Below are 12,226 nucleotides of genomic sequence, written 5' to 3' on the forward strand. Positions count from 1 at the left end.
CGCTCTTCCCATTCCAAGTGCCAGCTGGCTCCGGAGGTGCTGCTAATGGACTTCAGGCAACTGCCACTGACTCGTGGGGACCTTTTCCAGCAAGCACCAGGATTCAGCTTTATTCCTCTTCATCCGTGTTGCCATAACAATGAAAAAGCAATGGACTGGCTTGGCTGGGGATTTAGTGTTTTTCAATAACTCAGTCTTGGCATGGAAAACTCCAGGTGAAATTAGTAGGTACGAACCAACAGAAGGGCTGGACAGTGCCCAGCTTCCACACAGAGCAGGAAAAACCACCCATGATTCCATCTATATTAAGCCTGCCCAGGAAACATCTCCTGTGCTCTGTTGCCAGCCCTCTCCTCTCACTCCCAGCCATTCAAGCTGCTTAGGAGATACTTTAATATTCTGAGCTTTCTCAAAAGCAAGGACAGATTTTTACCCAGCAGCAAAAATCTGCAGACCCAGCACAGCCAGCAGAGCCCAGTTTATCCCAGTTTATCCCTTTAACCCTTGTGCAGGCAACTGGGTGAACTCCTGGGCTCCAGCAAGGGTCAGCAGGAGTTAGAGCCAAACAAACCCAAATGGTGGAATCCCAGACTGGTTTGTGCTGGAAGGGGCCTTAAAGCCCATCTTGTTCCACCCCCGCCATGGGCAGGGACACTTCCAGTGTCCCAGGCTGCTCCAAGCCCCAGTGTCCAACCTGGCCTGGGACACTGCCAGGGATCCAGGGACAGCCACAGCTGCTCTGGCACCCTGTGCCAGAGAAACCTTCCAGAAGAAACAGAGAGACAGAACCAAGCACTGGAACACAGCACTGAGCAGTGCAAGGGTTTGGCATTTTTTGGCAGGTTCCATGCATGAGAGGACAATTCTAGGAGCTGAGGAGAGCCTGGAGCAGTGGGGCTGGGCAGAGGAAGCTGCTGGGGCTCCACAGCCCCAGGAACAGCACAGGCAAGGGGGAAGGTTCCAGCACGGAGCAGCTTGATTTCATCTCAGGTTAATTGTTTAAGGGTTGGGGACGAGGCTCAGCTCCCAGCTCCGTCATTTGAGCTGAGCAGCTTTTTAATGGCCTGGAAAGCTGCCCAGGCATTAGCAAAGACACCTTTTCAGGGCACTGAGAACAGAGTAAATAAATAAAGAGTGGAATCAGAAGCGAGCTATAACATCACTGCCAATACATTCCATCCCCCTGAAATTCATTTCCCAGCACTGTTGCACTGGAGCTTCCAGCTGCATTAATCACCAACATTCTGCTTTACTGCTCAGCACCACAGATAACCCCAATGGCACCAGGAGGGTGTAAAAAAAAGAAAACCAACAGAGCTTCCTTTGACTTGGTCTGTGCCATGCCAGGGATCAGGTACGGGCTTCAGCCAAGGCACTGAAACTGGAAATATCCCACATTTTACCCCAAGGAAATTGCTTCCAGACACAGCTCCCAGCATGGCTCCAGCTGGCAGAATGGCACAGGAAGGTTCAGGGGACAAGGGGCTGCAATCAATCTTCTGGACACCCCAAGCAGTGACTCTAGGTCTGAAAACCTTTGCATTCCTCAGACACTTGTAAGAGAGCAGAGAAATGAAGCCTGAATTTTAGGGTGGATCAGGAGGTGGGGGGAGTCTCCCCCCATGAAACTCGGGGCAGGTAGCCAAGAGGCAGCTGGGACTCAACCTTGAGATGGTCTGGAAAGTTCCAGCCCAAACCATGCTGTGATCCTGATTCCCCTGCCAGTGTCCTGGGAGAGAGGAGGTCTCTGGCTGCCCAGTCCTGCATCCTGCAGAGCCCCCAGGCACAGCACCTGCACCCCCTGCATCAGCAACCCTGGGCAGCCAGACAGGGCCAGGGGGACAGGAACAGGGGCAGAAGCCCCAGAGCAGCTCCCCTTCCCTTCCCTTCCCTTCCCTTCCCTTCCCTTCCCTTCCCTTCCCTTCCCTTCCCTTCCCTTCCCTTCCCTTCCCTTCCCTTCCCTTCCCTTCCCTTCCCTTCCCTTCCCTTCCCTTCCCTTCCCTTCCCTTCCCTTCCCTTCCCTTCCCTTCCCTTCCCTTCCCTTCCCTTCCCTTCCCTGATATTCCTGTTCAGGAAAGTGAAAGTCAGTCATTCATAAAAAAGACAAGCTTTATGCAAAAAGAGACAATTCCCTCCTCGTGCAAAGGATGTTCAATTCCCACTAGAACACAGAGTTTGAGAAGCCAGAGGTGGAAAAGCCAAGTGTCAAAGCAGACTGGGGCTCCTCAAAGCAGCAGCCCGTGCCCAGAGGGGGGCTCACCTTGATCAGCATCTCAGAAAGTGCCAGAAACTGCCAATTCTGGGGATCAGTTCTGAGCAAGGCTGAAGTCTCTGTACAGAGAAACTATTTTGGTACCAGGGAGCCAGGACTGATGAGAACACTGCGTATGCAGATGCTGAGACTTAAACCAAGAATGATTAAAAAGAAGTTTGCCAAGAAAAGAAAAGGCTCTTCTCCTCCCCCAGCCCTGGAGAATGGGGCAGGAGCAGCTTTGTTTTGGAGCAGAGCTGGGAAATGCCATGAGCAGAGCCAGTGCACGGAGAGGCTCTGCCCTTCCCAGCCAGGGATGCCACAGAGGCAGCCAGGGATGCCAGCCAGGGGCAGGGAGTGGGCTGGAGCCAGGGAAAGCCAAGACCAGCAGCTGCTGTGGCTTTGAGCTGCTGCCCTGCAGAGGGGGCAGACCCCACCCCAGGCCAACAGAGGGTTTCTTCTCTGAAGTGGTGCAACATCCCATCCTTGACTAATTGCATTGGAAACTTCTCCTGCTTCCTTGTCTAAATAAGAAAAAAATTCCACCCTGTGAGGGCGGCATGCCCTGGCACAGGGTGCCCAGAGAAGCTATGGCTGCCCCTGGATCCCTGGAAGTGCCTAAGGACAAGGTTTGGGATAGTGGAAGGTGTCCCTGCCACCGGTCTCCCAGAGCACTGGAACCCCAAATCTCCTGCAGCAGAGCCTTGGGAAGGGGCAGCAGGGCCCACATCGACAGCCAAGGGTGTTTGAAACTTCTGCACTCACATTTGCTGCATTTGACAACACAGAGCTTTGCCTTCAGGATTAGAAGCTGCTGCTCTGCCCGTCTCACTGCAAAGAAATGATCCTTAAATGATCTCTGCTGAAGAAGAATTAGCACAGTTCATCTGAAGAGACCATTCTAAAGTGAATTTCATAGTGATTTAAACTGCATAATAGCAAATACAACACAAGCCACAGCTTACTGCCTGCACTCAACAAACCCTGGCAGGGACAAAAACCCAAAACCTCTCACTCGATTCCCACATTTCCCGTATGGAAAATCCCCTCGGTAGGCAGGGAACAACTCACAGCAGACACAAGTGGTCTGTCATCCCTTCCAAGGAAAGCAGGGCTGGCTCAGGGGGGCAGTGGGACAGCTCCAGGTGCCATCCTGTCACTGTGCAGGTTGTCCTGGCATCCACCAGGGACAGGGACCTGTCCTGTCTGGGGGCTGCTGCCCTGGCCATGCACCCACCTGCCTGCACAGGGCTGGGAAAACACCTTTGGGGAGAAACAGCTCCATGTCCCAGCAAAAAACACACAAGGAAGTTCAGGAGCAAGGGAACGAGGGCGATGGGTCTCAGTGTCAGTGAGAAGAGCCACAATAAAATTAAAATAAAGTAAAATAAAATAACAAAATAAAATAAAATAACAAAATAAAATAACATAAAATAACATAAAATAACATAAAATAACATAAAATAACATAAAATAAAATAAAAATAATAAAATCACACAGACAGTGCCCAGAGGAGGTTACACACACAAGGAAAACAGGTCCTGTTTGGGGCCCCAGCAGGGCACTGGAACTTGGTGGCCTTTAAAGTCCCTGCCAACCAAAACCACTCTGTGATTCCCTGGTTCTGGAGCATCCTTTCTGCCACCCTCACTCCTCCTGCCTCCTCCAACAGCCTGTCCCACTGTAAAGGCACTTGGACATTGCTGCAGCAGTGAGTGACACCAGAGCTGGTTTTTCTGTATTTGACAGCACTCCAGCCCCAGCCAAGCTCCCAGAGCACAGGAACAGGGCACGGGGCTGTGCAGGCAGTGGGATGAAGGCAGCAGCAGCAGGAGGAGGAGGAGGAGGAGGAGCAGGAGGAGGAGGCAGCTCCAGGGGAAGGAGCAGCAGCAGCCACAGCCACGGGCACCAGGCTGGGGCTGCTCCTGTGCCAAACACAGGCTGCCCTGGCAGCTCCCACACCTAAACACTTTTCCACTGACCAAAGGTCTCATCCTCTCGTCACACGACTGCAGAGGGACAGGGGTGACACTCGCTCTTCCCTGGCTGCTGCTGCCAGCACCAAACAGAATGCTCTCTCTTTCTGAGCTGCAGAAAAAAGCCAAGCTCAGCCAAGCTCAGCTGCTCTCCCAGAGCAGCGTTTGCATCTCAGCATCCTCCAGACACGTTCGGTAACTCACAGGTGCCTTGGGAGTCTTTAGTGCACCTCCAGGAGAGCAGGGCTCTCCCAGCACTGTCCTGCAGCCTCCAGGTGCTGGCACAGCACAGAGACCCCCAAACACCTCCCTCCTGCAGAACCTCTGCTGGTGCCACCTCATCACCCTCCCAGAGAGGGACAAACCCAGCTCAGCCCCAGGCTGGCACTGCAGAGCCACGGGAAGGGCACAGACACAACCACCCTGTCCATCCCCTCCCGCAGCCTCTGAACTGGGGCCAGCTCCCTCCCCACCCCCGAGACAAGGAGAGGAGAGCTGCTCCATGGAAGGGCTCTGGCAGGGCTGGGCAAGCAGCAGAAGGTGCTGGGAGGGAGCAGGGCAGAGACATCTTCATCCCATGGGAATTGTCACCTCGAGCAGGTGTCCTGGCTCCAGGGGCAGATGGTGCAGCACGAGACAAGGAGAAGTTAATTAGCAGGACAACAGAAAGCAGCAAGTTGCAGGAAGGTTGTGAGGATTTGCCAAAGTGCCGGCCAGGGCAGCCCAGAGGAACAGGAGCAGTGAGGAGGGATCAGAGTCCTGGCAGCACCTGGTGAGAGAGGACTGGGGGCACAGCATGGAGCCCTTTCCATGGAGAAATCCTTCCTGAAATCCTTCCTGAAATCCTCCCTGAAATCCTTCCTGAAATCCTCCCTGAAATCGTCTCCCCAAGCCACAAACAGGGACAATTTACACCCCAAACTGGAATGTAGCTACACTGGCCCATTACCTTCCCAGAGCAGCTCTGATATTTATTAACACATCCTGATTAGATGACCTTTAACAGGATCATGCAAAGAAGGTCATTTTAATGATTATTTTGCCTACAATTTAAATAATTATGCATTCTACTAATAGCTCCAGCTATAATTAGGTTTGCTAACTGGAATACATTTACAAAGGCTGACTCTGGGTCCTGGAGACCTGGCTGTGGGTCAGACAGACAGACACTGGCTGTGGGTCAGACAGACACTGCTGTGGGTCACTCACTCCAGCCCAGTGGTCACTCCAGCTTTGTCGCAGGAGAGCCAGGAGTGCCAGAGCTGGGGATGAGGAGCAGCAGAGCTGGACAGGGAGGGGATTTGGGCTGTCAGCCCTCCTGGAGCACTTCACCATTCCCCACCTCTCCATTCCCCACCTCTCCATTCCTCACCTCTCCATTCCTCACCTCTCCATTCCCCACCTTTCCTCACCATTCCCCCTTCAGGACCCCAGTGTGGAACCAAAGTCCTGCCATGCCTGCAGAGCCACGCAGCTCAAACACAGCCCTGTGTCTGCAGCACCAGCACTCCCAGCTACAGCTTCATTCCCTGCTGCAAGAAGCAATTAATCTTTCATATTTTTCCTGCTTGGAGACACTATCATGTGTAATTAGTCCTCTCTCTCCCAGATGGAAGCTCCTGCTCAGCAGCCTTGGCAAGGTTAAACACACAGCCACGCTCTCGCTCTCCTCAAGGAGCTTCAAACACAAGCAGATCAAACAGAAACACCCCAGAGTGGGAGCACTGAGCAGTGACAGGTCACTGCTCTCCAGGGATTCTGCTCTGCTCCCCAAGCCTGCAACACCAGCTCCCCTCGAGTTCTCTGTGCATGCACCAACCTCCATGCCCTGCAGCACCCCTGCACTTCCAGCTGCACAGTTCTAACTCAGCCATCAGAATTAAAAGTTGTTAGCATGTAAACATTCAGCCGGACCACAAGCACTGCACAGGTACAAAGTGGTTTTCTCCTCCGTTCTCCAGCATTAGGAATAAAGGAGCAAAGTTAGGAGATCTTTTTCTGTTAACACATTTTTTACCTTGAGCTCCAGGTTTAGGGCACAGGAAAGAGCAGCTCTGGGATCCCAGCTGGCAGCAAAGCCCCAGCCCAGGCTGCAGCATCCCTGCCCTGCCGAGCTCCCTGCACAGCTCCCCTCCCTGTCCAGCCCAGCAGAACCACGACAAGGATGAACCCACAGCAAGGTTTGACACTTGCAATAGATGAAACTCCTTTCCTTGGGATTCACTGCAGATTCGTGGAAGAGCTCCAAGCTTGCTGCACCAGCTGCAAAAACGAATCCCTGGAACCAGCACAGCCTGATGCCACCAGAGCTGCCACCAGCACAGGTGGCTCTGGGCTCACAGTGCACTACCAGCAGAGGGAAACTGCAGCTTTCCATGGCTCAGAGCAAAGCCCCTGCCCCTGGCTCATTCCTGTGTGCTGAAGGAGCTCTTCCTGTCCTGATTCAAAGCTCCTTAAGGATTATTTGATTATATAATTATAAATACAATATATTATAGATATAATGATGCTGCTGTAAGAGCAGAACTGACAGTGCAGGAGGAAGGAAGCCTGGCCTGCCTGCATCCCCCAGTGACACCCCCGTGTCAGAGGGGCAGGGGACAGACCCGAGAGACTCTGGTGGCCTCTGCTGAAGAGGGAAAAAAAAGAGAAAAAAGAAAAAAAGAGTACCAAAAAAGCAATCAAAGGTCCATTTTCTGCCTGCCTTAGTCCCAAGAACTGCATTCCGTCTTCATTTTCAGAAGTTATGTATTAAAAGATTAATTAACAGTGCTGGGCAGCTGTCACTTGTCTGCTGCCTGTGCCGTGGTGCTGATGCTCCCCCAGGGACAGCAGTGAGTGACAGGGACTGTGACCAAGAGCCTTTACACCAGCCCTGCTATGGACTGGGGTCTGTTAAATATGTGACAATTTTATTTAGACCCTTCCCAGGCAGAGGCTGCCCAGAGTCCCCCAGAGCTGCTGCACAGACCAGCTGGGACCTGCCTGCCCCAGGGTCCCTCGCTGTCCCCGTGTGCCACAGCTCGGGCAGGGCAGGCAGGACGTGCTGTGCACTCCTGATGCCTTCAGGTTTTCTGTTCTGCTTGGGTGTGCAGCTTTTAGTTTTACATTAAGGGTTACTGGGATCTTTTCACAGGGTGGTGAAGACAAAACCAGCTGGGGACTCAAGGACAATTTCTTCAAACTTCAGGCCCTGGGCATAAACAACGTGAAAAGAGGAGGGCGGGCAAGCAAGGAGGATGAAACTTCATGATCCGAGGCTATTAATTGGACAGTTGACTTCTGTAAGCAAATGGAATAAAAACTATAAAAATGTGAGATCTTGTGACCAAGCTCTCTTTTGATTCCATCTCGGAGCCACCTGGGCAGGGCCACAACTGTGACACTGGTACTGCCAGGGTGTGACCTTTGAAGGACCTTCAATAAATATCCATTAATAATAAATATCCATTTTATTCCTCTTAACTCAGCGTAGACTCTGTTCCAGCTCCTCCAGGCATCACCCCCAGCCAAAGCTCTGTGAGGACAGGGGGAGCAGGGACAGGGGACAGCCCAGGTGTGGCACTGCCAGCACAGGCAGCAGCTGGTGCCACACAGCCCCGGGCTCCTCTGCCTGCAGCAAGGTCAGTGATTTCAGCATTTCTGCCTCCCTGGGCACCTGCCCAGCTGCTCCCAGGGCCACTCACAGCCGTGGGGCCAGTGCCACCAGTGCCACCAGTGCCACCAGTGCCGCCTGACTGGGGGGCAGCTGGGGCTCTGCTCCTTCCCCCGAGCACTGCACATAAAACCTGGGCAGCTTTAGGGCACACACAGGGACCTCAGCGGCTGCCAGGACAGAGGGATCTGGGTGGGTGACACTCACCCCCCGTGGGTCACACCCAGCGAGTGGGACACGCCACGGGGACTCAGTGCCACTGCCTGCGTGTGCCTGAGGTGACAGAGAACAGAGAGACCGCCAGAGTGCCAGGGCTGCAGCCACACGGCCGGAGGGAAGTTCAGCTGGCAGCACCACATCGTGTCACAGCACAGGGCTCCAGGGCTGTGACACCTCTGGCGCTGCCAGCTCACCACGGAGCGTGGCACACGCGGGGACAGGGCTGTGCCACATCCCACAGAGGGTCACACCTGCACTGCCTGGGGGCCAGCTCAGCCCCCACCGCCATTCCCACGTTTCCTCCTGCCTCCTCAGCTCTCCTTGCCCCGTTTCAGCAGCGGCGGCAGCAGGGAGCGGAGGAAAGGCTGGGATGGGAATGTGAGCAGCTCAAAGCCATCACTGCCCTCTCCCGCAGCCCCGTCCCCTGCTCTGACCTGCTCCAGGCCAGGGCTCTGTGCACGCACACACAGACCCCCCTGCTCCCAGCACAGACCCTGGGGTGCCACGGGCACCGGAGCTGGAAGAGGGATGCTCCCGGAATCCCACCAAGCCTCAGCCTCGCTCCCTCGCTCCCGGCAGGCAGCAGCTCCTGCCCACACCTCCATAGCAGTCCCTAATCCTGGCACAGGAGGCCCTCAGGGGCTTCTGTCCTGCGGGTGCCAGCAGTGCCACCCTGCCACCTCCTCCTGGGCTCGCTGCTCCTGTGGAGGCTGCAGGAGGGGGAACCAGAACAAACCTCACCAGCTGCTGGTGCCCCCTGAGAGCCTCATCCCCCCAGACCCCCTCTCTGCCTGGCACAGGGCGCAGGGCACAGGGCACAGCCCCATTTTGGGAGGGTGGCCCACAGCTCGTGTTTAGCCTCCACCTTCCGCAGCCTGTTACGACGCCTGCTCCCACCACTTCTATTTTTAAGGGTGAGAGCTGTGGTGCTCTGTCGTTTCCCCAATTCGAGCTCCTCTCTCCCAGCAGTTCCCCAAATTAGGCAATTTCCACGGTGAAACACAGAACCTGCCAGACAGACCTGAGTGCTGCTGGCAGAGCCCAGCTCTGCTGCCCCCAAGTTATGGGATGCACTGGGAAATAAAATCCTGGGGAAACAAGGATGGGGATTCAGCTAGCAAGTGTTGGGGTGGCTTCCTGACACAAGGGACAGAAGGACATTGGGGCAAGGCTGCGGGCTCAGCCCCAAAGAGAAATCTCTGCCTCCCCATGTGTTCCTCTGCTCTGCTGAGCACAGGTTATTGGGTGGTTTGAATGTTTTAAGTATCCCAGAAACCCACAAGAGTCCCCACAGAATCCCAATCCCTGAAGGGATCTAAAAGCCACGTGCACATGGCACAGGGGGACTGGGGTAGTGGTGGCCTTGGAAGTGCTGGGGAGTGGCTGGACCTGATGATTCTTAGAGGCTTTTCCAACCTAACCCATCCCATAAATCAGAGATGCCTGGGAAACAACGCCCCAGCAGTGAGGAGCACCTTCTCCAGCTGCTGGGAAGCCCCTGGCCCTGCTGTCCCCATACTCACATCCGAGGCAGGGCCCTTGTCAGCTCCAGGGCAGGAGAAGGTGACGAATTCATGGCAGCGCTTGTGCACCACAAAGCAGCAAACTGCAAAGAGAACACAGGGACAGGGTCACAAAGCAGCAAAGAGAACACAGGGACAGAGTCAGGGGCACGGCCTGGGACTGGCACCACAACAGCCAAGAGGTCCCAGAACAAACCAGATTTCTCAGCAGCCCCAGGAGGTTTTTGGAGCAAACCCGTGGCAGATTTTTAAACCTTATGGAATCTCCCCAGGCAGAGCAGGCATTTTGGTGAAACCCAGCAGAACAAAGTGCTGAGGGAACGCCAGAGGAGGGCTGGGAACAATCCTGTTCCTCTGAGCTCACTGACACTCGTGGCACACGCTCTGAGGTCAGGGAATGAGAAGAGGGAGAATCTGGCGTTCGCGGGTATCTGAGCTGGAAAGTGCATGTGGCCAAAAATGGAAGATTGTACCCAAGGGAACAGGTGGGCAATTTTCCTCCCACAGCTCTGCTTTTCTTCAGCATCTCCCCAGCCTCCGTTTGCCAGACCAGAAGACACGCACGTCTTCCTCCCCTCACACACGTCAGTGACAGCCTTGTCCTTCTGGGAACGGCACAGGGAATCAATCCTGACGTGCCACTGCCCAGACTGCCAAGCAGGAGTATGCAGAGCTAAACCTCCATCCCCTAAACCACCAAACCCTGTCAGCACGTGCCTGCCTGGAGCTGCCAGCGCTGTTTCTGCAGTTTGTGTGGCTAAAGCTCTGTATTTCAAGGCTGATTTTCCCCCCCAAATGCCAAATAAGCACCTCACCTTCAGAGACAGATCTTAAAGAATCATTTGTCACTGAAGGTAACTTCAAGTGCTGGCTCAGATCCTCCTGCAAGGGTCTCAGCCCCTCTGGCCCTGCAGCTGCGGGTGGCAGCACTGCTGGGAACAGAGGCAGCACATGGCAGCCCATGCCCATGTCACCTCTGTCACCTCCTGGCTGCCAGCTCTGCCCTGGGCCACCTGCACTCTGCATGCACACCCCAGGGATGCTCAGCTCCGAGCATCCATCCCATTCCCTGTCCCACACGGTGAGACCTCAGGTGAGCCCAGGCAGGAGTGGAGCAAAGGGAACAAGCCCTGATCCTAAAGGGGAGCCTGGGCACCACCCTCTGCTCTGCCCCAGGGCTCTCCCATCCACCACAGCCTTCTCCCAAGAGCTGCAGTCACACTGAATGAGAGCCTCTGGAAGACGAGGAGCAGGGACTGAGGTTTGGAGATGGAGCACAGGAACCAAACTGAGCTGTGCAGGAACGGAGCAGGTTCCACTTGCAGCAACATGGGACTTTTCCTAAGGAACAAGGAAAACCCAAGTGACACTAGCCATGAACCTCACAATCTCCTCTTTGTGTCCTGCTACATCCAGCTGTAAATTTATTTTCCTTTTCACATTTTCCATTGTGAACTAAAGCGAACCCAGAAGGTTTTAAGAGGCAGAACAGCTGCCAAGAGCTCTCTCCTCGCAGGACCTCTCACTTGCTTTTCTGAGTCAAACAAACAAACATTTTCTTGAAAGCATTGCTCACCATTTCTGTCATTTGTATATGGAGACAGAAGCATCTGGGAAGCAGGAAGGAAGAAATTAGAACTCTATTAGCAGGGATTTCTCCTGAAGTGTGTGTACAAACTCAAAGCTCTGTGACACCCCGAGCACAGGCGCTGCTGCCAGAGGCTGGGCGGTGTTGGGAGACTCCCAGGGGAGCTGGGATCCTTCCAGCCCAGCAGAGGGAAGGAGAGAACCAGGCTGAACTTCCCATGCAATGCTTTGGGTGGGAAGGGACCTTAGAGGCCATGCCTGGAAATGCCCAAGACCAGGCTGGACAGGGCTTGGGACAGTGGAAGGTGTCCCTGCCCAGGGCAGGGTGGCACTGGATGGGTTTTAAGGTCCCTTCCCACCCAAAGCACTCCAGGATTCTGTGATTCTAATCTATAATCCACTGGAAGATGGGCAAGCACAACACTTCCCCACACATCCAAGGCAAACCAGAGCTCTCTGCCCCCAGGGCTTTGCTCCCAGCACTTCCAAGGAAGCTCCACAAGCCTGGGCAGGATCCACTGGAACACTTCCCACGTGCTTAGGTGAGTGCTCCATCCATGCAAAAAGGAAAACAGGGCCAACAGAATGACTCAGGAGCAGGATCTCACGTCAGCAATCCTGTCTCACCTCCCGAACCTGCCTGCCCAATGGATGTGAGGAGGTTGCAGAGATCTTTCCACTGCCTGTCCTCCTGCTGTCATCACACTTCAGCAGTTTAAGCCATGTCTTTGTCAGTTTAGAAACCCCAGCACGACAGCAGCTTTCCCAGGTTGCTAATTAGACAGTTAATTTGTAAATCTTATTATTTGGGTAATAAAGTTATCAAATCCCACTGGTTGGCTACAAACATCCCAAGCCATTTGTACACAACAAGAACGAAAGATTAACCTTTCCCATCCCTTACTGCATAATGCAGGAGGATTTCCTGGTCCTGAATTCTCTTTCAGGGCTAACTCCATTACAAGGATCTGGGGAGACATCCCTGTCCTGGGAGAAGGGAAGGCTACAAACCCC

The 12,226-nt window shown here is 54.2% G+C and overlaps 1 protein-coding gene across 2 annotated transcripts in view; it reads right to left on the reverse strand.

Moving 5' to 3' along the window:
- The window catches only part of PRKCB (protein kinase C beta), an 88,831-nt gene that overhangs the window by 42,674 nt on the left and 33,931 nt on the right, over positions 1-12,226 (reverse strand). For both annotated transcript variants that reach the window (XM_062503246.1, XM_062503244.1), the window contains exon 3: positions 9,626-9,708. In XM_062503246.1, coding sequence (XP_062359230.1) covers positions 9,626-9,708 — 83 coding nt within the window. The remainder of the gene's footprint in view (positions 1-9,625; positions 9,709-12,226) is intronic.

This window comes from Cinclus cinclus, chromosome 16 (genome assembly GCF_963662255.1).
Source record: "Cinclus cinclus chromosome 16, bCinCin1.1, whole genome shotgun sequence".
Taxonomy (NCBI): Eukaryota; Metazoa; Chordata; class Aves; order Passeriformes; family Cinclidae; genus Cinclus; species Cinclus cinclus.